Source organism: Ambystoma mexicanum, chromosome 3q (assembly GCF_040938575.1).
Source record: "Ambystoma mexicanum isolate Mex_15411 chromosome 3q, UKY_AmexF1_1, whole genome shotgun sequence".
NCBI classification, from domain to species: Eukaryota; Metazoa; Chordata; class Amphibia; order Caudata; family Ambystomatidae; genus Ambystoma; species Ambystoma mexicanum.
The window spans coordinates 1,195,572,634-1,195,600,188 of NC_090926.1; the positions used below are offsets into that span (position 1 = coordinate 1,195,572,634).

At 43.3% G+C, this 27,555-nt stretch overlaps 1 protein-coding gene across 2 annotated transcripts in view; it reads left to right on the plus strand.

Moving 5' to 3' along the window:
• LOC138447740 (complement C3-like) overlaps positions 1-27,555 on the plus strand; it is a 2,843,165-nt gene that overhangs the window by 141,370 nt on the left and 2,674,240 nt on the right. For both annotated transcript variants that reach the window (XM_069604045.1, XM_069604046.1), the window contains exon 5: positions 21,518-21,606. In XM_069604045.1, the coding sequence (XP_069460146.1) occupies positions 21,518-21,606 (89 nt within the window). The remainder of the gene's footprint in view (positions 1-21,517; positions 21,607-27,555) is intronic.

The following is a 27,555-nucleotide window of genomic DNA, read 5'->3' on the forward strand; positions in this document are numbered from 1 at the left end:
TCCAAACTATCACTAAAGTGCAATTCACAAGACCATCTAGGATGCCATATGCCCACCGGTTTCTTCTACCGAAAATCAGAAGAGTGAAAGCAGGAGGCTCAAGCTTCACCTACATTAAAGCCAAACATTGGAACACCCCCCACCCTCACTCAGAGCTGAACAATCATACTGGGTTTTCCGTAGAGCTCTAAAGACCTGGCTCTTTGAATAGTCTGTCTTGCTTTTCCCTATGGCATTGCATCCATGCGATAGCACCTATCACATCTGCCCAAATTACCTTTTCTGTATGTTTGAACATATACTTGTAACAAGCGCCTCAATGCCCTCGGGTTGTGTGTGTGCTTTATAGATGAAATAAATAAATAAATACAGTGGCATTCTCTTGTCCAATCATTCAAAGATTTTTCCCTTTCATTTTGTTTCCATTTATAAAGCGTGGCTATCGCCGTCAATGGCATCTAGGCACTAACTGAGGAATGGGCAAGTGTGCATGTTAGGCAGAATGATAAGCAGTAACCTTTGGGAACACCACACACAATTAAAACTACAAGTGACAGTACAAATTCACCTTTGGTACAAGCCTGTACTACAAAGTAAAGTGGTAGCGATGGCTAGACTTATCTCAAGAGTAAAGTGAGCAGTATCAGAAGTTACACAAAGGACAGCAATTGCTATGGTTCAAACAAACACTGACTCAAGGTTTCTGAGTAAAAGAATATACATTTATTTACACAATCATTTGTAAAACAGTTCACTAAGTAAAGCAGAAGACAATCACAATCTTAATACACTACACAACACCCAATGAATTCTGGACAAGTTAAGCTCAAAATGAAGTGTGAGCAAAATGGCACTCCAGTAATCTAAAAAGGGAGGGAAAGGCAAGGTTATACAAAATCAAGCAGCACCAACCGGTAAGTAGGCAGGGCAATCTAGGAAAGGCTTGCTACAATGAGGATTCAAATCAATAGGCCTGGGACAATGTTAATGGTTCAGAGTCTTTGCAGAGGATCACACAGTTCAGAGTAGTTTGCGGTTAAGTCTTTGCCAAGAGTTCGAAACGAAGTTGGTCGGAAGAAAAGTCACTTAAAAGAGTAGAGAAGGAGAAGCTCTCAGATTGGCGAAAGATTTTAAACACTTTTACCGCTGTCGGACTGAAAGAACAACCGGGTTTGAACAGTACCTTAGAAGAAGAAGAATGCTATAGCTGAAGCAGAAGTTCCTGGCAGATCCTGCAGGCTCACGGTTCCTGGAGCGACTGTCGGACTGACACGCAGGAGGAAGACTGGAGGGTCCTGCACTGCCCAGGGAAGAAACCAGCACCAGAGCAAAGCAACAAATAAAAGGTGCACTCCTTAAAACCCAAACAGGGTCCGATCCTCTTGGCTATCTGGTTCAATGCAGCAATGCATAGCAAATTCGACCAGGGGAGGGAGGCCTTGCTTGGTGTTTAGCGAACTGGTTGGTCCCACCAGCTCAAGGGAAGAAGATTCCTTGCAGATATTCTCTGTCGTTGAAGTTTAGGAGATTCCTCAGCAGGGCTTCACCAGGAGGTTCAGTAGTTGCAGCAGTCCTCTTCCTTCAGCTTCTCTTCGGTTCTCTCGATCCAGTGGCGACTCTAACTTACAGGTCCCAGAGACCTGTTTTTTATGCAGGTTTCCCCCATTCACACAGCCTGGCTGTCCATTGCACAGCAGGGTGGCTGTCCTGGCAGGACAGTCACTTAGCCAATCAAACAAGAGTGCGACTTGGGTCTCCAAGGAGACCCTGTGCAGGGGTCCTAAAACTCACATCCTGTCTACCTAGACTCTCAGGCGCCTAAGGAGGGCTTCTGGGCAGAAGCCCGCCAAAGGATGGTGAACAAAGGAACCAAACCTGGTTTTGCGCTCAGAGTAAAACACGAGAAAGACCTTTACAAAAAGAAATGGCGAATAAACCCAGCGGAACCAAATAAAATTAAATGGTGTCCAGCCAATTAAATTTCGAGGCTACTAACTTAGCCTGAAACAGTACCAAGGCTATTTTTATAGACCGCTGTAGGAAAAATACGGTAGATACCACTGCCACCAGCAAAATTTTAAAGAAAGGGGAACGAAATAATGTTCCATGAGAAATAGACAAGGGATTTCCAGTACTCTATGGAAGATCGTTTGTACTGAGTCTGTGAATTTAATTTAAAAAGACTAATAAAGTCAATGGCAAAGTTGCATGTTCTGGGAGACAGAGTCAGGCCCAGAAAATGGAGTTTAAAGTGAGAAGTCTGAAAAAGACTGTGTAACACACAGTAAAAAGATGATGCCTATGGAGTAGGTGAGGCTCCAGAGTCTATGAACACAAATGTAAAACACACAGCAAAACACATGTAAGAGTGGGAAAAAAGGCTCACTCTTACCAGGTGAAAAAAATAAATCCTAGAAATCCATCAAAGCTGCTGAGGGACTCATAGCCATTCTGGAGAATTCTCCCCAACAGTGCACTGTACAAGGTCTGAAAACAAGCCATGATGCCTCTGGTGAAAGTTTGTGCTATACAAATACGAGACAGATAGATCGAAAATAGCTCACCAATGGCAGGAAAGTCAAGTTTGTGAGAATGGTCATATCTTAACTGCCTTCTGTTATGTAGTGCTTGTGTATAAAGTTGTTGTATAAAGAATCTCCATTGCTTCAGTGAGGGAGAAGGGGTGGTGTGTTGACAGCTTTCCAGGCAGACCCCATCGGAGCTACAATATTTAAAATTGGTGAAGCACCTCTCCCATGCCTTTTCCTCCCCTGTGCGTCTGCACTAGAGGAAAAGGGTGACAGCTTAGAGCTGTGGCAACACCAGTGAACAGCAGAAACTGTTCAAAGACTAGAAAAGAGGACCTGGCGTTAACCTGATGTGACGGTGGTGTCCCCAATACTTCTCTGAAAACATCTTTGTGCACTTCCTATGGCATGCCATTACTCTCTTTGTCCACCTTAGAAATATGACCAGGGACACTGGGATCAAGTACAATTCCCATCTCGTATTGCTTGTGCCAGCCCTGTAGACTTCCTCCTTTCTTTGATACATAGACTTTTACTAGTCACCTTCCCCTTACACTCCAACCTTGCTTCAAACACTGCTAGAATGTCAATTTGAGAGTTCCCATATGGATTAGGCTTTACAGAAGGACTCTTGAGTTTAGTGCAGCTGAATATTTCTTCCCATACCCTGGTATCTAAAATAGTCTAGCCAGAGCCGGTGTCCACCAACATTGACACACTGACACCATTTATCACAACCACGGCATGTGACTTCTCTCCTCTTTTTGTCTTGGCGCTGTAATGAATCAGGAGTACGACTCGGACACAGGAGTGTCAGAATGTCTGAAAATAAAGAGTTCTCCATCCTGTGTCCAAAATCGTAACCTCACAGTTACATGCTAAACTCAAAATAATGTGCAAATGGGTATGGATTTTGAACTGGCTATATGTAGCCTTTTCCAATGTTCCAACACAAAGGTACAAAAATAAGCAAATGATCAAAGTTCCAAAAACCTCAGGAGGGGAGATGGTTAATTCCCCTGAGATTTGTCAGTTTCTTAGTTCACTCTCACAATTTCCGAGACGTGTTTCTCCATCACTGAGATTTTCAGGCACTTTGCAATTTATTAACACAATAGGTAAAGCGATATGGGTCTTCCCTTTGTTTCTTTTTCCCAACATGCTATTTTTCTATTCCGGGGATACGATTTCCTTTCCCCAGAATTTTATATATTCAAGGAGTTGGTTTTCACAGACTATTTACATTGCTTTTGCTCAACATACAGTTTTCCAACTCATAGGGAGAGCGGGGGCTATGGTTCCCTTCCCTAGAATTCAGACAATAAATGGTTTTCTCCTTCTTTCCTTGATTCTCACAGTTTACTCTATTTTCCAGTTAAGGGGGTATGGTTCTCTTCCCCTGAATTTCACACAGCCAAGGGATTTCTCTTTCTCTCCTTGATTTTCAGAAACTCACAATAAGAATCCTCTTTCCCACAACCGTGTATTTTTTTAAGTCAGGGAGTTCCCCTGGATTTCATACACTCACGGGGTACCTTTTCCTTCTCCTTGGTTTCCACAAATTATTCACCTTTCCAGCCCGAGGGGTATGGTTGCCTTCACCTGAGGTTCACACTCTCAAGAGGATCTCTTTCCTCTTCCTAAATCTCACAGTCTATTTGTAGTTGGGTGTGGGTCCCAGACTTGGTGTACTCTCCTGCAAGGACTTTTACAATGTTGACCTTAAGATTGGATGCAGGCCTCAGACTAGCAAAAGGTTGCCTGGTGTACTCTCCTGGCAGGATTTACACAGTGTTCCTTTTATGCTTGGGTACGGGTCCCAGACTCACAACAGGTTGCCTGGTATATTCTCCTTCCAAGGCTTTCACAGTGTTCGCTTTATGCTTGGGGTGGGTCCCAAACTCACAACAGGTTGGCTAGTATACTCTCCTGCCAGGGCTTTCTCCACATGCAGCAATTCACTTAATTCAGGTACTGGGTCTTTGAAGCCTTTTCATTTATCATGTTGTCAAATGCACTCAATGAGCCAGCTCCCTTGCCCAGGTGTGTCCTGTGAATGTCATTGCCTTTCCTTGGTGTGCGGTATCCACTGTGAAGCACCCCGGATATTCCACTTCCCCGTTCAGGGCTCACCGGTGTTGTCTGGCTGCTTCTGTGTTCTCCGCGGTCTTCGGTCTCTGCAGTGGGGCACGGCCTCCTTCTGCTGGCGTCTGCTCTCCGGTACTCACCTTGCCTGGGCCTCCTCTCTGCAGCGTCTCTTGTTGCAGGCCTTCGTGCGGCATACAGTCTCCCTCTCTGCTTCTTTTGACAGTGCTGGTATTAGCTGCTGTGCTCCCTGCTGAAGCTGGCTTCCTTCTCGCTTCCTGACCTGCGTAGGTTACAGTGAACTTCCATCTTCCTGGCTGTGCCAGGATTTTAAAAGTCCCAGCACCTATCGGATTCCTCCAACCACTAGAGTGCATCTCTAGTTCTGTAGCTTCTGCGCTCTGCGTTACTCTCATGCTCTTCCTCGTCTCTGTTCTTTTGTAACAAGGGTTAGAGAGAGACCTACTATAAAGTGTAAAGTGGTTGCACTAGATCTATACCACAATATGCCATATAGGTTTGGGATTTCAGAGGATGTCATACCCTGAAGGTCTCTTCCACATGGTCATCCCTCAGGCAGCCACCCCCAGGGTCGGGATCAGGTAGCGGCGGCTCTTCCATGGTTATATGGGTAGATAGTTTCTCGGAGAGGGAGTGATGACATCGCTAGATTCATCACAATGCCCACCTGGCTTATTGACCAGCTCACACCTCTAGTACCTCCATCATTCTCATCACAGTCATCATTCTCTTCGCTCCCCACATTTATTTCCTTAACACCACCTTTAGAGATGTTTTTGCTCGCAAAGTGAAGGTGCTACTGCACCTGAAAAACCTTTACAAACCTTGTTCTTTTCCCTTACGACCTTCAGAAATTGTTTCATGCACATTCTTCTTGACCCCTTCCCTCTTGGAAGTGGTACCCTTCCTTTGCAAGAATTTGTTTTTCTGTTGCAATAGTACACACATGGTCTCCTAATCTATGGTCCTTTTTATCCAGTTTTTTCACACAGGCCATCTCTTGGAGACTCTTCAAAAAAGGGTTCTCCACTTGTCTGGTGTGAGAAATGTCAGGTAGAATTTCAAGATATGAAGGGAGCTGTTGCCTGTCCACCAGCTTTGGTGAATTCTAATATGGATTATGACAATTCCCTTGACTGATGTCAGAGATAAAGGGCTAGGTGCAGTGCGTATGCAGATGCAAGGGGTTGTGAACAGAGTATATGCATTTGCGTCTAGAGATCTAAGGGGAGCAGAAACAAGACATTCTATATTTGAAAAAGGAGCATTGAGTGTGACGTGAGCCATTAAGAAATGTAAGGCAGTCCTCTGGCGGAGGAGACTTGTGATGCGCACAGATCATAAGCCCTTAGTAGAGTTTCATGATTAATGTGCTAAATGGAGGTTCTAGGAGAATTGTTGGGTGGGTAACGTCCTTACAAGAACATGTCTTTGTGGTAAAGCATGTATCAGGTAAGGTCAATACTGTTGCAGACTACCTTTTTCGAGAGTTACTCAAGTGGATGACAAGACTGACAATTTAGAGTTAGATTGTGAGATAGAAGATCAGGTGTTTGTGATGTGCAAAGCTACTGTAGGGAGGAAACAGGGGATGGATGAAGTTGCAGAGGACAATGAACTCAGGCGTGTCAAGTAACATGTTGAGACTGGTTGGAGGGGCTGGATGGAAGCTGAGGAGCTAGGAGCATTTCACTCGTTGAGAGATGAAGTGAGCATTGAAGGGGTGCTGCTTTATAAGGCAGGCTGCATTGTTCCACCCATTGGTATAAGAAAGAGGCTTGTGGAAGCAGGGCATGTAGGCAATTTGGGTATGACTAAGACGAAAGGTAGGCTAGCATATTGTTTGTGGGGTATACTAGACTCACAGATGGAGGAAATTGTCAAGGAATGTACATTGTCTGGAGAAGTGGATAAAATAATTAGGAATTATGTTCAGCCAATCAGGCCATTGGAGTGGCCCACAATGCCTTGGGAATGTGTTGCTTTAGATTTACTGGTGCCCATTGATGGTGAAAAGGGAAGGAACAAATATCTTATAGTAATGATGGTTCTGTGCTCCAAGTGGGTGGATGTGGATGATGTCTAAACTCCCTACTCACTACCCCGCCTTTAGGCCTGCCAGGGGTAAAATTGGGTTTAAGTTCGGGAAAAACTCTCTTACGCTCCCCTCTACGTTCACTAAGCCTGAAATCCAAATGCATGACCAAAGTAATTAAATCTTTACAAGACGATGGTATATCTACTACAGTAGCCAATGCATCCTTGATTTCCTCCCGCAAGCCTCTATAAAATAAGGTTGCCCTCTTTTCCTCTGGCCACCTGGTCTCAAGCACCAATGACTTAAATTGAGTGATGTAAGTAACCAAATCCTTACTACCTTGTCGTAACTCCAACAACTCAATCTCAAGCTCCTGAGACATCTGCCCCCTGTCGAACATTTTACTAAATTCCTTCAAAAATGCCTCAAAATTCTCCAAAATAGGACTCTGCTGACTAACCAGTAAAACAGACCAAGCTGCTGCATCCCCGGATAAGTATGACACTGAGTAACAAACACTGAAACACTTTTTGAATCACCTCAATAATGGTCAGGAGCCGCCAACGAAATGGGTAGATGACATTTCCTACTCCTAACCAACATCCTACTCTTACTCCTGGCCTCACACTCCTCCTCCTGAGTTAAAACAGAGGTCCCATTTCCTCCGCCAAATCCTCCGGTAAAAGTGTACCTTGTGCTTGCAACACACTAACCTTTTACCAAACCTTCCACCCTTTTATTTAAAAAATGCATTTTCCTTTCTTACTGCTTTCAATTCCTGCCTAATGTCTAACAAAACCTCCCACAACGAGCTAAGAGAGAAACCTGTGGGGTCCATATCAGCTCGGATGGAAGAATCATCTTGGGCCTTTCATACTGTCAAGTTCCTTCTTCCTTCCGTAGGAGCTGCTGAACCCCACAGTCCCTCTCCAACTGTTCTGTGCTCCTCCTTCGAGTTACAGTGGGAATCAAATCAATTGGTGAGGGAAATGGGAATGGGACAAAACAACAAACGACACAGGAGTTCTTTCTTCAGATACAAGACCCTGTTTGTGGAATTAATATTTGTTAAAACACTATTACACATTTATTTACAACAATCTCTCAAACCAAACCAACTAAAAGGACAGAAATTACCTGCGTTCCTCCGCCTCTAGCTTGGAGGAATGATTGCTTTTTGGGATGATTTATATTTACAAATAAATTCATCTTTACCAAAAGAAGAACGTCAGATTGCTTTTCATTAAATATTTCCTTCCATGCTCTTGTGAAAACTTTTATTCAAAGGTAATTGAAATGATTATCTAAAGAAAACTCCTTTTTATTTTCCTCAGAGAAATTTGCTTTGCATCTAAATGTGCCTCCAGTTTTAAGTCCAATCCTTTTGTAATTCTTAACAAGACTATTTCCAAAGAAGAAACGTTTATCATAAAAGTTTATTTGCAAAGGATCTCTATTTTATTTTCTACTAAACAAACTAACTAACCTAGATGCGCATCTGAAACTACACTACCCAGAATTCCCTAGAAAATGGCCGCCGGCACTTGTAATTGTCTATTGCGTAATACCTAATCCCCCACACTAGTGTGGGGGATTAGGTATTCTATGGCAAGACAGGAGGCTCCTATTATGCAAGTTCAAAGCCCTTGCAGAACATTAACCGCTACATGAGCAATGCGTTTTGAAAGTTGACTCTCTTGACCAATCAGCTGCTTTAAGGATCTGTTCTAAGCTGCCACCCAAAAAGGCGGCTTTAGAGGCCATCGCACCCCTAACAGAATGGGGACCGAACGAGGAAGTGTCAACTCCTGCCTCCCGCATAACCCATTTAACCCATCTGGCCAAAGTGGAAGGGAAAAACGGTTTATGGGGCTTTCTATAGGAAATCAACAGCTGAGAGGTATTAGGAGGTCGCAGATTTTCTGTTTTTAACTCAAAACATTTCAGACATGCAATAACACACAATTTATTGTTTTCAGGGAAGGCTGGATAAGATATGGAGGAAGTCATGCATTTAGTTCTTCGTGAAACAAAAAAGGTAACCCCCTGAGGGGTAAACATTTTATTATCCACATCTAAAGCTCTTATATCGGATACTCCTAATTTGGAAAAAAGTTGTTGCAAAGACAGATCTTGATTAGGAGGCCAGGCTCCAAAGAGATCCAATACTAAGTTAACATCCCAAAGAACTGAATACTTAGGCTTTGGGGGGATTTTAATACAAATAGATTTGAGGGCCCTACGTACCAGGAAATGTCTACCCACTGGTTCCCCTTTCACCAACAGATGACCTGCAGAGATAGCCGACCTGAAGCCATTAATGGTCCTGTAGGCTTTGCCTTCTTTAAACAAACTCACTAAGAAATTAACCACCTCTACAGGAGGGGCAGAAATGGGATTGATGTGCCTACCCACACACCAGCTAGTCCAGCGATTCCACGCTGAAGAGTATCCCAATTTGGTAGAGGGGGCCCAAGAGTCTCTGATGACTGACATAGAGTCCTGCGAAAGGCCTCGGAAGCACCAGGAAGCGCTGAAATCTTCCACGCCATAAGGGAGAGGTGCCCCTGAAGGACCAACTCGTGAGGAAACCCTCCCGGGTTCGTTAGTAACTGAGGATGAAAGGGAAGAAGACGAGGAATGTCTACTGAGAGCTCTAGGAGAGCCAGAAACCATATCTGGGAAGGCCAAAAGGGGGTTAGAATCACTAACGTGACCTCCTGCCAGCGTACTTGAACCAAAACTCTGGCTATCATTGCAAAGGGAGGGAAGGCGTAAAGCCTCTGACCTGACCAATCCTGAAGAAAAGCATCGGTAGCTAGAGCGCCAGGATCCGGTCTCCAACTGAAGAACCTGGACACCTGACAATTTAGCCTCGAGGCAAACAGATCTACTGTAAACGGACCCCAAAGGGAGTCTACCTTGGCAAAGAGGTTCCTGTCTAACATCCAGTCGCTCTTGTCTTGGAGGTGTCTGGAGTTCCAATCCGCTACCTCGTTTCTGATGCCCGGAAGGTATTCTGCCCTTAAGATAATATTGCGGTCCAGACAGAAATGCCAAAACTGCTTCGCTAGATCCGCTAGGACCTTGGACCTGGTTCCTCCCAGATGATTGACATATCTCACTGCTGAGACATTGTCCATACGCAGGAGCAAACAACAATTCCCCTGATCTTTGAGAAGACTGCGGACTGCAAAAGATCCCGCTAACAACTCCAGACAATTGATATGAAGTCCCCTCTCTTCCTCCGACCATTTCCCCCCCGTGGAGACCTGGCCTAACCTTGCTCCCCAACCTGCTCTGCTGGCATCGGACTCCAGAACTACATCCGGGGAGGGACCAAAAATTGCTTTCCCATTCCAGGCCTCCATGTGTTGGAGCCACCAAAGGAGTTCCAATCTGGCCTCTGGGGACAGTTCCACCATCTGAGAGTAAGAGAGACATCTGCGCAGATGCCGAGCTTTCAGGCTCTGCAGCACTCTGTAACGAAGAGGGGCTGGGAAAATTGCTTGGATGGACGCAGACAACATCCCCACTATCCTTGCTAATAACCTGAGAGAGATGTTGGCTCTTTTGAGAATACCCCTGATCTCCTTTATCTTGGCTAGCCTGCTGGCTGGGAGGAGCAGGATGCATTCTTTTGAATCTATATCGAAGCCCAGAAACTGGATACATTGCGTAGGCTGTAATATGGATTTTTTGGCATTTATCACAAACCCCAGGCTCTGAAGAAGAGTTACCGTGAACTTCAGTTGAGAGAGCAAAACCTGAGCGTCCTGAGCTAACAGGAGCATGTCGTCTAGATAAATAATTATCCTTATCCCCTTGGACCTGAGGAGGGCCATCACAGGCCTCATCAACTTGGTGAAGCACCATGGGGACGAGGACAGACCGAATGGGAGGGAGGCAAATTGCCAAATCCGACCCCCCCACTGAAACTGGAGGAACTCCTGGTGTGGAGGGAACACAGGAACCACTAAATAAGCATCTTTGAGGTCCAACTTGACCATCCAATCTGCCGGAAGGAGGGTGTCCCTGAGGAGGTGGATTCCCTCCATCTTGAAGTGGTGGTAAACTACAAAGGAATTGAGGGCTTTTAAATTTATCACTGGGAGGAACCCCTGATCCGGTTTTGGGACTAGAAATATGGTACTCAGAAACTGGGATGCCCTGTAAGAGGCTGGTACCACCGCTCCCTTGGAGATGAGGTCCTTGACCTCCCGATTTACCAGCGACTGCTTTATTGTGTCCAGAACCAAAGGGGCGGGAACTGACAACTGGCAAGGAGGGGAGTAAAACTCTATGCGATAACCTTGGACTGTCTGCAACACCCAGGGGTCCGATGTGAGGGATTCCCACTGTGGGAGAAACTTGGCCAACCTCCCTCCCATACCTTTGAGGGAAAAAACATTTAACACTTGGGAAAATACCTGATGCACCTCTGGACCTTCTGGTACCTCTGCCACCACGTCCTCTCCAACCCGAATTTTGTTGCGGGAAAAATTGGGTGTATGCACCTCGAGCAGAGGAAGTATTCTGGGCGCCTCGTGAGGCAAACTGACAGGGGCGGGAATGGCCCTGGGAAAAACGGCCGGAAGAGCGGGCTCTACCTTGTCCGGCCCTGGGGAAAACCTTTTGCGTGAAGACCTTCTTTATATTGGTCTGGGCCTTATCCAATGCCGTGAATGTATGGACATACGCAGACAGATCCTTAAGAAAACTCTCACCAAACAACTTCCCCTGAGCGGAAGCACCCGCTTCCCTCTGACATATCCGCCAGCTTTGAGTCCAGTCTCATTAGTAGAGACTTACGCCTTTCCTTTGATATAGCCGCATTGGCGTTGCCGAGCAGGCATACAGTCCTTTGTATCCAACCCCTTAATATTTTCACATCGACAGGGGAGTTGGAGGCCGCCGCCTCCTCAGCCATCTCAAAAATCTGAGTGACAGGACCCAGAACATCTAAGAGCTTGTCCTGACAGCTGCGCCAGGCCTTGTCCACCCCCTTCCTGGGGTCTTTGGCTTTTTGAGTCAAGAATACAGCCATAGGCTGATCAATATCAGGAGTACACGCCATCTTGTCCTGCAGGACTGGCCTAGGGCATTCCGAACGTAACTTGCTCCTGTCCCCTTTAGGTAGCGGGCACCTAACCCAATACTCTAGGAACGAGGCAATCTCTTGAGAGGGTTGCCACTCTGCTGATCTGGGATGCAGAATGAGGGCCGGGTCAAAAAAGGGGACCCCATTAATGTCTAATACAGGACCTTCCTGTGTGGGAACGGGAGCCACCTTCCTCTTACGCCTCTTAGGGGGCGAATCAGAGTCCGAGGAAGAATCCGAGGAAGAAACGGGTATAGGGGATATCTGCGCAGGGAGATGGGCATAAGAAGGCCAAGGGGTTGAGGTGTGGGGCTGAGACTCATCCCTCTTGCGCTTTTGGGCTCTACCCGGGGAAGAGTCAGGGGAAGAGACTGGGCGAGGACTGAGTTGTCCTGAAATATGCTTTGATTTTCCAGTACACTTTTTTGGGGCTCGGGGCTGTACAGAGGGGTCAGCACTCTGGGGTGGGTGAAAATCCGCAATGCGGTTTATTAGCCTGTCAAATGCCGAAGCCAGTGTATTATTAAGGCCAGACAAGGCTGAATCAAGGTATGACTGGATAGCCTGTTCCACTGTAGGCTGTCTCTTCACCTTCCCCCCCCCCATTATCTGTTTTCTTGGAAGTGCGCACCTGAGTGCAGGCATCCGCTGAAGCAGGGGCAACATTATTATTATTTCCCATGCCAGACTTATCCATCATTAGTCACCACAGAAGCGTAAAATAAGCTTCCAATCAATGCAGCCGAGCAGGCTGTGTGCTGAAAGCACCCAAATTTTAGCCGAGCAGGCTTAAACAGCGGAAAGAAACACCACAACTGGGTGAAAAAACTGGTGACAGCCGAGCAGGCCAAATACACACCCGAGCAGGGTGAAAGGAGTGGGAACAGCCGAGCAGGCTGAGCACAAAATAAAAAGTAGCACAGAATGAAATAAGGGAAACAAAAGAAATGAAATCTAAACCACTCCTTTTACGGTGCAAGAAATTAATTAAATGCTTCTGCACCTTGACACAATCCAGGCACAAACAGGCAGGCGTAGCCTGAGTGACTTTTATAATACGCAAGCAGCGTATAAACAAACAAACACGCACTGCACTGCGTGTGAAACAAAAGCCAGCTGTGAACCATGTCAGGAAGCTAAGCTTCTTTGAACAAACAAACAGTATGAGTCACAGGCCCAGCTGCAAGAAAAAAAAAACGCGAGCTCTGTGAAAGGCCCGGTTAATGAAAGAAAACACCCTCTCATGAGGAAGAATTTCACACCCACGAGTCGCTGCCTGGGTCTTGGAAGGCACGCGTGTAACAAGTGGCCAGAAATAGCAACAAATTGAAAGGCGCGCGAACGCCTTGCTAAAGCAAAGGAACAAAGAACACCTTAATTAGCAGGCGCCCGCTCCACACGGAGCAGCGTCACAAAGTAACATTTTCTCACTGAAACACTTCTGACCGGAGGAAGGCGTTCGAAGGAACGCAACCTTGAAAGAAAAATGAAACGACAATTTCTGTCGCAATGGTATACAGAAACACTCAATATACAACGAAATAAGTCATGAACACTCGATATAATGCACAATAAGGCACGAGCTAGAGAGAGTAACTTAGCTGTGTCAATCAGCAGCAAAGAAAGAGGATTTGTTATTGTTTACAGAGACATTTATAGACTTGGCTGCATGCCCATTGGCTCCTAGGGGGGCATGACCTGTCCACCATCTTGGAATGGGACATTTATAAATGTAATGTGTTGATGTTGTGTTAAAAAATTTTGGAAAAAGTTTATACAAATTTTATTTTCTTTGCTGCTGTGTATGTCAGAGTAAAGAAAGCTAATGCATAATAGGAGCCTCCTGTGTTGCCATAGAATCCGGAAGCCTTAGGTGACACACTACACGTTCACCAGCAATCTTACGAACACTTGCAATTCCTTCATTGTTATTGCCACTCGCGCTCTGAAACACTTGTGTACGAGCGTGATATAAATAAAATATCATCTCCTACAACTCTTAGTATTTGAATACGTTTCCCGTTCGGAAAACAAAGTTTTTCACTCGCGGTCCACCGCACTACTCGATACTGATTCAAAAGAAAGCAGAATGTCCGCATTAACCAAACAGTTCTCTGTTTCGTACCGAACGAAACGCAGTAAGGCAAAGAAATGATACGCGTAGATCGCCTTAAGGTTGCCTCGCAGGGAAAGCTTTTCCCAAACAGTTTTGAAAGTATTTCAACACATGAAAACAAACACCCTCTTCCAGATAGAATTTTCTTTTCTTGAGCAACATTGCCCTTCCACAATCTCTGTATAAAGCCCTAACGCGTTAGACTTATCCGCTGCCTGCTCGCCCATTAACCATTAGTGACTTACGCAGCATTCATTACCTACTTCCCCAGTTCAAAGCATTAAGCATTCAAGTAGTCTAGCATCTTGCTCGCCCACCAGCTGAAAGAAACTTGTGAAGCGTTCTCCAATTACTTTCACTGTTTTAGCATTTTAAGTTCAACATCAATTGCTGCAAGCTCGCACAAAAAGCTGCACTCCCACCAGTGTTCAGAAGACAGCAGGCTGCTTCTTCCTAGCCTCTTCTTCTTTCTTCAAATGTTCTCAAGGAATAGGCCTCCGAGGAGCTTCACAAAAACATGACTATCTTGCTTTAAGAAGATGATGAAAGGCAGTTTAGAATGCACTGCCAGGACAATCTGTCCTCTTCATTCTAAAATGGATCACTGCTGAGAGAATCCCTCGTCATGGCTTGGGTTCAAGCCCAATCCACCATCTCGAGTGTTCAACTCAGCATATTTCTGGGAGCAGGCATTAAGGAAAAAGGAAAAACATTTTGTATTGCACAACAATCGACCACCCTCCAACTTATGCGCTCAGCAGACCCGATGTATCCTAGTTCCAAGCCTAACTCTCCCATTACGTCCCCTGATGTCCCTGATAGATTTAACCTATCACCTTTTTTTATATATCAGCACAATATAAGCGGTATGGCACGATAATGGAATTTTTGTTGTCCTAACAATCTGAATGAATAAGCTGTAGAGGATTTGCCCAACAACTCGGGATTGCCCCTTAAAGTATAATTAGAAAGAGCATCTGGAGCAACAGTGGGTCATTTCTTCACTATGGAAATTATATTAGCTATGTCCTAACAATCAAAACAGGTCAATCAGGTTTCTAGGTCAGACCACCATGTGAACTCCATGCTTTTTGCTAAAAGAGCACATAGCTGTGAACATTAGGGTGTCCACACATCAGCAGAAATAGGGTTCAGTTGAAAATAGGGTTGATTGTCAAAAACATAAGACATGGGCAAACACGGAGCTCACCCAACTCTACCAAAAGCACTCTTTCCGACGGCCTGAGGCTGCCTGCAGAGGTCAGGGGACCCACAAGAAGCATCCAAGATAGATCAAGGCACTGCCTTGTAATCTCTGGCAAAGTTACTTCCGGGTTACTTTTTGTATATAGCACTTTTCTTTGGGCGTTTTTTTGCCCAGGCATCCAGAGCAGAGGGAAGACAAAGCTAAGGGAAGACAGAGCTAGTGTTTGGTCTTTGTCATCTCTCTCACCCCCTTTCCTTATCTACCTAACCTCTTCCTTTTTCCATTTCTCCCACAGACTAAGATCTGTTATATAAACTTGGGGAGGGTGTCACAATTTGCCCACCTTTTCGACAAGGTTTTGGCTCTTCAGGACTACTACAGTGGTGACTTGTGTGTTGTAAAATAGTAATAATATAACACATCATAAATCCACATGCCCCCATAGAACATATACTCCTATTACTATCTTCATACTGCGTATCGCACCTGACAATAGCTGACATTCAAAAGCTAAGCACAAAGACACATACAAATCACAAATAACACATGAAGAACAATCGAACCAAAAGGTTGAGTAAACAATGTAAGGTTACCTTTCTGTCTAACCATAGGTTAAACCTTAGCATTAACATGGGCAACATTTATACATTTAAACTTTTTATAGCTAGTAACCTTACGTGTTTTGAACAATTTTTTCCACTCTGTTACAGTGCTATTTTACAATAATTATATATTTTTGTTGCATTGGCCCTCATTACGACCCTGGCGGAATTCGCGGTGCTAAATGCACCGCGGAGCACGGCGGAAAGCCGCCGATAGCGCCATGGGGGTTGGCGGATTTACCACCCCATGCCGTCCTTGGCGGAGCGGTAAATCCCCAATCCCCATTTTGCCCTTCCCCATTCCCATTCTTGCCCCATAGGGTATAATGGGAGTGGGGAAGGCGTTAATTACGCCACCGTAAAGTACGGTGGCGTAATTAACAACGAGGTCCCTTAGCGCCATGGATTTCTCCGCCCGGTAAAACCAGGCGGAGAAAGGCTCCATGGCGCTACGGGAACTCGTAGTAGGGCGGACGGGTCCGCCGCGAATAACGCTGGCGGAAACCCACTCCGCCAGGGTCCTAATGAGGGCCATTGTATTTAGAGTTTATCAACACATGTATACTTATTTAAAAACACCAATATCATTATACAATCACAATACAATGGCAGAAAAAGTAACAGCGACATATAGATAAGGTACATTCTAAAAATATAGAATAAAACTTCAAGGCAAAAAAATCTGAATTTCATTACGACATCTTCATCATTCTTCTCTAGCACTAGCATTAAAACAAATCCCTTAATGAGATGCAAAGATAGTGAACACCTACTGGCAGCTAAAGTTAAAGGTGTATAATTACTAGAAAGAATTCAGCCCCAAAAGGATACATTGGTTAATATAAAAATATAATGAACAAAATGTTCCAGGTAGTGTTTCCGCTAATAATTAGCTACAAATATTGCTATTCTATAAACATTGCTTTATTTGTATTGTTAACTGTTAGTACTTTTGTGTCTATTATGATGACTTACTTTTTTCTGTCTTTCAGTTGCTGCTCTAATTTTTATTTTCTATTATTTTAGTAGAATTAGAATTAGAATTAGAGAATGTCAGCATTTGTTTTCTATTTTTACTAGTCCATTATTTTATTTATTTCTGTCATTTTGTATATGCTGTTATTTTTAATATTACTTCAAGTTAAATAATACTAGTGACTGGTTGGGTTTGTGCTTCTAGAATTCCCTTTTGAAGGGGACACTCCTTCCTGTGTCCTAGCGGAGAAAAGTAATCAGTAATACAGCATGTGCAATTCAACTTCATGCAATGGTTACATAATGAGATTTTTCCAATTTGGCTGAGTAGTGTCTTGAAGTCTTGAAATCTCTCCAGTTGCAGTTTCCCACATTGCTCCAATGCAATGCGGAAACATCAGATGGAAAGCTTGCTCAGCCAGCACAAGAACACTCAGAGCTTTAAGTGAGGCAGCCTACCGGTTTCTCATATATGTGATTCACTCTGAAAGCAGCACACATCACTGATCACAGTCAGTTATCACCAAAGTTGTACTTGCTACAAAACTTTCAAATCCATACAAGGACACATGGCTCTCAATTAATATTTAAGAGCACTTTTTGCTACAGAAGTACTCCAACGAATAGAAACAGCATTAAAGTCGATAGAAGCTATACACAATCCTCCAATCGTGAGCAATGCACACACGCAGGACAAAAATGAAAAACGTAATCCTCCTTCTAGGTCAGAATATAAACGCTTAGCAATGCATTCTTTGACATTAGCATGCTGACCATTCTCATGTGTACAATATGACCTTAATAGAAGGTCGGTAATGGCCATTCTATAGTTGGAGGATATAACATCATCAGATAGACTGTGTGGAGTTCACCAATGCAGGAAAGTTGAACTCAGTCAGACTTTGGTTAAACTCCTGAGTTGTACAAAATGTAATTTGGTCATCAAAAAAAGCTCTTTATGACTTGGGATTCGAGTTAAGACCTGAAACAACACCTGTCATAAATCAAAGATCAAAAAATGATGTCAGAAATGAATCCAAGGTGATTCTGACCCAGAATATGATGGAAACAATGTCAAGCTCTTGTCAATGTATATGTAGCCAGGTGATACAATAACTAGACAGATCAAGTCAAAAAAAGATAGCTACGCTTTTGAGTTGGAATACAAGAGGGTATGCACATCTACTTAACAATGATAGTAGCAATCTGGGAGCCAGCGACATCATATTATTACAAGAAACATGGCTCACGTCTGCCCCAGTATGGGACAAACATGATATCTACTTAAATCCTGCGCTCAAACTTGTCTCTGGTAGACCGTCCTCGGGCCTACTAATTGCTATTACATCAACAAAAGTCACATCATCTGAACTGTGGGCAATGCCAAACAACCACATGCTTATGGTGAAGGTCATGATTAGAAAAGCGGGCCATGCAATCCTGAATATATATTGGAATATGATCTCAATAGCAGAGTCTAAATTTTATAAAGATTTGCTATTAGATCTAGTAGCACTTGAGCCAACGGTGTCCTTTTTAGTAATAGCAGGAGATCTGAATATCAACTGTTGTGAGAGTAAAACACAAGGAGATAGAGCTAGGATACACTGATGGAACACGTTCACTAAGCATCGTAGCCTTCACATGCTAAATGGCATGTTTAAAGCAGATATACCGCCCCATGCTAAATGGAAACGTGGGAGTAACCATTCTGTAATTGACTATATATATGTGATTGACAATTTGCTACCAGCTGTACTGGACTTTGAGGTTCAAGACTCCAAGCGAAGTGACCATAATATTCTGGCAATGACATGGGAGAGTGAGGATCAAAGCCCAGTACATACAAATGCTCAGCAAGGAATCCATCTACTTGTTAATCCAGGGTTGAATCAACTTTGATGGTCAGAGGAGGGTTTAAAGCACTTCAATAAAGCCTTGGCTGCTTCGCATACTGGAAACTTTGGGGTAGGAGCTACCTGGGAATAGAATATAGCAATACAATGCAACTATTCCGGCAGCCCAGTGTAATATATAACAAACCAAAAGCTCAATTTCACCAACACACATTTGATTTGGCTCTGAAAATGAGAAAAACATTGTTATCGAGCCAAAGTGAGGGACGTGGCTCAAAACCCCCCGGACCTGAAAGCGAATCAACTAAGGAAAATTAGAAAACGTTAGGTAACCTGGGTTAGACAACATCGAGCCCAATTGTATCAAAATAATGGTGAAAATATGCATATACTAAGAATGTAGCAATGTAGCAAAAATGTGGTTGATAATTAATCAGGTGGGACTTGGCTAACAGATTGTGATTCAAGCCAATGCAGTTGATGAACGAAAGTGGATACAACATTTCAACGATCTTTATGCTGTACCCCAAGGAAGTGTAACCTTGGATCCTAACAAGTTCATGCAAAAAGTCCATCTTGAATTTGACCAAAATGACTTATTATGCCTCATCAAAACAGCAAGCAACTCAAGGGCGTCGGCCCCTGATGAGTTGTCGAACCAACTGCTGAAATCGCATCCTGATCTTTGGGCTTCTATATTATTTAAGATAATCAAGAGCAAGCTTTACCAAAAAGCTGGACACAAGCAATAACACTTCCAATATTTAAAAAGGGAGATCGCCAGTCACCCAGCAGCTACCATCCCATCTCACTGCTAGATGTCCCAGGAAAAATCTATGGGCAGTTACTGCTAAAAGAACTGAACCAATGGGTCACAGAACATCATTTAAAAGATCCATTCCAAGCGGGATTCGTGTCAGGAATAGGAAATGTACCAAACATCATATGTCTAAACCTAATAAAAAAAGCAATATGCAGAGCTGGGCCAACCATTATACCTGGCGTTCATTGATTTCCAGGCAGCATTTGATTCAATTTATTGAGTCATGCTATGCAATGAATTAAAAAAACATAAGTGTCCACCATCTATATTAACCCTAGTTATGTTACTTCATACAGATATAACAACAAAAGTACGATTAACATACGAGGACACCCTTTCTGCCCCAATAGTCACAGAAAGAGGCTTGAAACAAGGGTGTTCACTTGCATAATTTCTGTTTAATTTCTTTATTTTTGACATGGGTGATATTTTTGTTAACACAGTATGTGACTCGCCAAAGTTGGGTAACCAGAAAATAAGACATCTGCTATATGCCGATGATTTGGTAATCCTGTCCCAAACTCCAAATGGACTTCAAAATATGTTACAAACGCTTGATATGTATACTCAAGAAAATAACATGGTGATAAATATAAAAAAAATCACAAGTGGTAGTGTGCAAGAATAGCAAAAAACATAAAAAAACACCAATATACATGGAGGCTACAAAATATAAATTTGACCGTTGTAGACCAATATAAATATTTAGGCATTATGTTTTCAAACTCAAACAATTTGGCTTGTCACAAGTGGGACCTAGAACCCAAACTACGAGCGTTAATTTCACAGGCAAAACTGTCAGCTCGTAGATTCGAAAAATATTCCCTTAAACATGTCCTATCATTTTATCAGATGAAAGTAACACTGATATTAATATATGCTATGGAAGCCTTTTGCATGTTCTAAAAATTGTTATAATTCCAATAGTTAATTTTAATTGAAAATTTTATTTCATGGTTCTAACCTAATGAAGTGTATTTTATGACTGCATTGTATATAATATTTTAAAAGTTGTGTCTTACAACTAAACAAATAAAAAATAAAAATAAAAAAGAGCACTTTTTGCTCAACAGCATACTTCAGACTCACAGGGTCCTAGATGCCCAGCATTCAACTATGCATGGGTCGTAGAAAGAAATGCAATTATTATGAAATCCAGAAAGGGGATGTCTGGCAAGTTATGAATGAATCACAACCTCTGGCATTGCTCTTGGCAACTCTCCAGATCATAATTTTTCAGCCTGCAATGACATTACAGAAGTGGAGAGACCATATGCAAACTGGCTTGGCCCACCCCATAAAGAGTGACAGGGTCCTATAAGACTTTAGGTTTTAAGAGTGGTACAGGTGGTACACCACTTATTGGAAAATCCAGGTGGTGATGCCGATACCTGTGAGGCAGATTGAGTGACGTGTAGTAGATTGGCACAGAGAATTGGCGGATGGATGGGGAATGTTACAGTGTGGAAGGCCCTAGGAGCCCCAGGACCTGATGCCCAAACAAGCACTGCCCTTAGACATGACCTGGAACTGGGACCCCAGGTTGTAGATTCTTTGATTGTGGGTGGTGGGTGGCAATAAGATGGCCCATGTGATGAAATGGCTAATCATGGCATGACTTACCCACCGATGGCTGTATGTTGGGCACGGTCAGGTGGAAAGTAAGGAAGGTGCCCAAGATTACTAAGGTCTCCAGCGGGGCTTGAGCTCCCAAACTAAGCGAGCACTCATTGCTGTGGATCCCAGAGCAGATACAAGAGTGCATCCCTTTAAAAAGGAGGCACAATGAGATGCGCTTTCAACACCCTCTGCATGCTCATTATACATAGATATCCGTGCCAAACTGTGAATTTTTAATTTCATAAATTGGTCCTACGCATTTTCTTGCATTATTCATGCAAGTGTGGTAAGTTGACTCATGTAAGTAGGAAAACTAGTAATTTATTGGATCCATAGAGTGACGGGAAAGAACCATGCCTTTGCGTAATTGGGCAACCCCTGAATTTTCAAAAATATAGTTAACTAATTACAAGCAATAGTTCTAAAACATTATGTGTAAATATTAGAATACAGTGTATTTGCATAACATATGTTGGTGTAAATCCGCTTCCTTAATACTTACATATCAAATCGGTACCTGTTGGTGCTTTTCTCCCCCTCGGCAGAACCCAGATGGTGTGTCAATCATGCTTGGTAACTGGCGCGTGAAAGATGGACTGTACTCCACATCTCTGCAAATCCCAGAATATGGCAGGTAAGTGACGTGGCCCAGCTGTGTGTCAGATGTGATGCTGGAGAAAAGTTGCTAAGCTTATTGACCAAACCTGTATGCAGCAAAAAGAAGTCCCCATTGCATACCGCCACATATATACCATTTCCGCTTGCATTGAAGCGGATCTGCCATATTTACTAGGCAAGATAACACATGTGCATCTACAGATGTGAATGCGGAGAGCTGCCTAGGATAGATATGTGCATTTCTGATGAAGGGGGACCGGCCAGAATGTGGTGCCTTATTCTGTTCACTGCACATTAACAGCGTTGAACGTTTCCCAGATGAGTTCTCAAATAATTGATACAGGTAATTTTCAATTTTATTAATGATTTATTTGTGTATACTTTAGTCTTGGGCATATTTTCTTTAATATTACATTTATTTGTTGTGGTGTTCTGTTATTGCAGAATATTTCAATAAATGTACTATCCTATACATGCGCTTCTTTGCTGATTGCAGATCAGCATGAGGAATGCCCAATTATACTTGTGGATCCATTGCTGAATAGACTGGACAATAGACATTCAAAATCCTTCTTAAATCTTCCTCACATTGGTTCTGTTCTGTACTTTAGAGGAATTTGGAATTTTCAAATGTAGGCTTCTTATTTTTGAAGAGGTTGGGTTGCCTCACTGTCCTGATTTTCTTCAGGAAAGCTGTGCTGTATCTTCCAGCGATTCAATGTTGTGGCTACTTAGAGTATGAGAGTGTTGGTAAGCCTCTAACAGGTGGTATTACTATTATCATGACAACTGGGTAAAGTAGATCCGAAATCCCCTACAATTATCATACAATTATCCGCTACATTGAATGAGTTCCAACTTATTAATAACACACCAAAGTATCGCATTGCTCAATCAGAAATGGAAGTCTCTGCACAAGGTTCAGGGCAACATAATGTGTATATGTGCATTGAGAATTTTGATGAGAAATTTAACTATAAGTAGACATGATTCCATTGTGAAAATGTGTATTCATCTGAGGCGAGCTAGACTGCAAATTTAGTATTAGGCTGTATTCACTCACTCGTATGAAACTGCTGCACTAGCACAATTATTTATAGAAACGATTCCACAGCTCAAAATTATAATAAGGAACAATGGACATGTTGCTTTCAGACAGACTACTGTTAAGGGGTCTTTTATTTATTTTTTACATTTATAAAGCGCTCACACAGCCTGCAAGCATCGAGGCGCTGTTACAGGAATTGTGTGTTTTTCTTAGTTGCGTAATTGTGTTTTTTTTTTCTGTCTTAGTTAAGTATTTATAACGCGCTTAAACACCCAGAGGTTTCTAAGCGCGGACCCGGGGATCGAACCTGTTGTTGCTTCGTGTCGTCTTGCTTCCAAGACGCGCACGCTGCCGCTATGCTATCCTCCCGTCTTAATGATTAATTGTAATCATTGTATGCAGATTCAAAAGTTACAGAAGGAGTCTCAGAATGAATCTTTCATTCCAGGAAGACCTAGGTTTTTTAATTGGGGAAGACCGAACACCCGCCTCTATCCGCCCCTGATGTGTTTCTAGAATATTCTGCTCACTACATTGAAAACAATGTAATGAAAAAGATATCAAGAGAGTTCATTGTAGAGGGCTGGAGAACACAGTCTGCAATTGCAGGGGGGCCTGCGTGTTCTTCTTGTCCATATACACTATACCACCTTGTTATGTTAGGTTATGTTAGCAGAACTTGGTATAGCGCAGCTTTCACCCAAAGGTATTGTTATCCTTATTTGCTGGTGAGACAGCTCATTGAGGCAAGAACTTTCTGCTAAGATCTGAGGATAACCTGTAGGTCAGAGGTTTCAACCATAGCACAGTCTTACCAGTCTACATAGCAGTGCAAATGATATGTGAACATATATTGGCAAATCCAATATGTTTATGTATGTGTAAGTGTTTGTGTATGAATGCAGATAAGGTTGGGTGGGTGAGTTTAATTGTGTGGATGGATAAAGGATGGGTGAGTTGATGAGCATGGTTGTTCAGATGGATGCTGGATTTAATTATGTGCATGGGTGGATGTATGAGTGGTATGTGCTGCACATGATAGAGTGATCAGGCTTCGCTGGTGTGTAGATAGGTCGCACATGGTCATTGCCACTGTAAATCTCTTTCATGAAGCACTGCCCACAATGTATACCAGCACTGCCAAAGTAGATCCTTTTCATGATGATTTACCCACATTATATGCCAAAATTCATACTGACAATCATTTAAATATTGTGGCAACAATTTATTCCATCATTGCTCTGTTAATCACTTTCATGATGCTGTGCCCACAAGCAATGCCATCTTTGCCCCTGTAGATCACTTTCATGAAGCTACGTCCACACTATATTCAACATTGCCATGGTAAATCATTTCATGTAGGCGCATGCACAGTATATGCCTGCAATCAGTAAATATATGCCAACATTGAAATTAAATAGCACTTCATGATGCTGGTGTGGCTCCCTACTCCACCACCAAATAAAACAGGAACACCCATCACAATAGCAAACACACTCAGCCACACACACATACACGCACAGAAATGCACACATAGAAGAAACACATGCACACACAGACTGACTCACACGCAAATGCGCACACACTCATTCCAATTCTTGCCCACGCACATTGGATAACATTTGAAATATGCATACAAAGAACCATTTTGAAAGTCACCTTCACAGCCAGTTCCATTCGTTCCTAAAAATGGCCACTGCTGGAATAGTGCTTTCAGGAGGAAAAAGTAATGTACACAAATGGCCTCATTACGACCTTGGCGTATTAGCACCATGGTCCATGGCGCTAAGTTCCCAACTCCGCCATGGTGGATGGCGGACTTACCGCCCCATTCCGACCTTGGCGGGGCGGTAAGTCCCCAATCCCCATTTACCCTTCCCCATTCCCATTTTTGCCCCATAGGGCATAATGGGAGTGGGGAAGGCGTTAATTACGCCACCGTAAATTACGGTGGCGTAATTAACATCAAGGTCCCTTAGCGCCATGGATTTTAACACCTGCTAAAAGCAGGTGTTAAATCCGCCATGGCGCTAAGGGATCTCGTACTCAGGCGGTAAGGGTCGGCGCTGTTTACGCTGCCGTAAACCCCTTACCGCCTGGGTCGTAATGAGGCCCAATGAAATGACTGTAAATCTTGATCAGTCAATAGCGGCCATTATGAATTGTGCAATGTGTGCTTTCATAGGCGCAAAGCACACTTTTTTTTTACAATGAATCTGCATTAATATAGTAGGTATAAAAGCCTATTAACTTAAAATAATTTGGCTCCACATGTTCAGATAACGATACATTCCTTGCTTTGCTTTACCGAAACCAATTTCAAGGTTTGCATCATATTGGGAAAATAATTGATCCTTGTTCTCAATCATTGGGGGTCATTCCGACTTTGGAGGCAGCCATGGTGCTATTTGCACCATGGCTGCCTCCAAACCCGGGTCCGGGTAAACAGAATGGGGACTTTCCGGGTCATTCCAAGCTTGGAGGACCCGGAAAGTCACCATTCTGAAAACCATTCCTCATTCCCATTCGAGCCCCCATAGGGCTCAATGGGAATGGGGAAGGCGCTAATAACGGGCCCGCAAATAGCGGGCCGTTATTTGCTCCCTGGTCCCCTAACGGGACCCGCTAAGGACATCTGGACTGACCAGACGTTCTGTGCGAGTCCCGTTAAGGAACCTCGGAATAGGGCGGTAAGGGGTTACACTCACCGGCATCCTCACCAGTGCCAGTAACCCCTTACCGCCCAACTGGGAATGACCCCCATTGTCTTCGGTCTCCCATCCCATGCACTACTTCTGGGGCCGCCAGTTGAAAACGTTTAGTGAGCTCCTTCTAATGGTTTTGCTCTCAGGTTGCTATACAAATATTGTGGGTCTCAATCTCAGGAAGCAGCATGACCACTGTAATACAAAAAAATAAAGAAAGCTTTGCAGAACTCTCTTGGCCAATGGTGGCAATTATGGATTGGGATTGGAGTTTTAAACAGGTTTTAAATCAATTACTGGCAGAGCATCTAACACTTGCCAGTAAACTAGAAAACATGTCCAAAACTGACTGCCCAACAAGCAACAAAAGGTCAATAGCATCCCAGACCTACTTTCCAGCTGCAGTCCCCCTGCATGTTTACCAGACTATTCCTTGTTTTGCGAATCCCATAATTGACCTCTCGTGCGACCCAATTAATACTGGGGTGGAACATTCCCAAAAAGCCACATATCCCTTGTTTGACTCAAATAACAAACGGGGACTTAAAAAACCTCCACTTGCAAAAAAATCTAAAAATATTAAATCTACAATCAAAGGTTCCTCACAAATTAAAACCTTTGTTAAAAACATCTCCATTCCAGCTGCTAATTCTGTAACTGCGGCCAAAGCGATTGCCAAAAAATATTCTTCTCAAGCAAGAAACCGAAAAATAAACGATCATGTAGCATCGATAACTCCAGCTCCAGATCATAGTCCTTTAAATGATCTGATCCGTGCTGCCACTGATGTTTCCGAAAATGACCAACAAAAACAGATCCCCAGTACACCTTCACCTAATATGGTTTCATCAAAACCATGCGTGAACAGAGACACACGACTCAAAGAGTTGAGGCACGCCATTGATGAATATATGGCACTTCAACCAGCCCCCAGAAAGCTAGAATTTAGTACAAACGAGGTAGCGAAACCAAAATTGGCTACATCTGAATTATATTGTACCCAAACAACTACACAGAAAGTCTCGAATATCGCACCTGGAAACTTTGAATCTCAAATGCCGATTCAAGTGTCCCCAACAAAAACATCAAATAAATCCCCTCATGAGCTTGGCATTGCGGGAAATATGGATATGTTGATTCAGTCCTCGTTGGTTAAGTTCTTTGAGAACCATGGTCTTTCTCAGCCTAAAGCCAGTCTGGAAACACCATCGAACCCTAAAACTTTACCATCGATAGGTAACAAAAAGATAACAACTGTAGGATTTAAACGTCCAGCTATTCATGCTCTGACCCTCACTTGTTTACCCGCACCAGCAAAGCAATACAATCTTAATCGAGCTTCTGTCCTTGCAATTTTTGGGGAAATTCCAGAGTTAGATGATATTGGAACAATTGATATTGAACTAGTTGAATTTGTGAATCAATCAAACTGTACATCTGTTAATTTATGGTTCAACTCGAGAGTAGTGGTAAACACCATATGGGCTGTAAAAACTCAATTGCTCGAGTTGGGTTTTAAGCTCCAGACAATGATAGAACCCACAAACTCCGTATCAAGTTATATCCCGACATCTAATTCAATACATACTTTAAAACAAGACCAACCCCCAACTGCAAAAACATGTAAGTGCAATACCAAAGCAAGTGATTGTTAGGATAAGGATTTGCGAAGTGTGACAGTGTCGTTTATTAGCTGGAACTCCAGAGGCCATAATCATTTGTTAAACAATAAGAATGTATGCTTGGTTGATCATGATGTCATCATACTACAAGAAACATGGCTCACAGAGATGCCTTCATGGAACAACTTTGATATCCTCTTAACCCCAGCAGTAAAAAGTCGGTGGGGTCGGCCTACATCGGGCTTGCTGACGGCAGTGAAGCAGTCGGCAGGCCTAAAAATCAAACCATGGTACTCTCCTAACCCGTTTCTACAAATGACAAGAGTCGGGATGGGGATGTTTACATGTGCTATTGTAAATGTTTATTGGAACCCGGCGGGTATCCAGGATGACTGTTTTCTGGACTGTATGGCTAAGGCACTTGACATTGTTTTACTTGAAGGTTTAACAGAACATATACTTGTGGTTGGCGATCTAAATCTTCATTGTTTGGGTCCTCCACGTACCTCTGAAAGAGAACGACTTGATAAGTGGTCGTCTTTTGTGAGGTCCAGGAGTCTGCTTGTGCTGAATGGAACTCTGCCACAGGA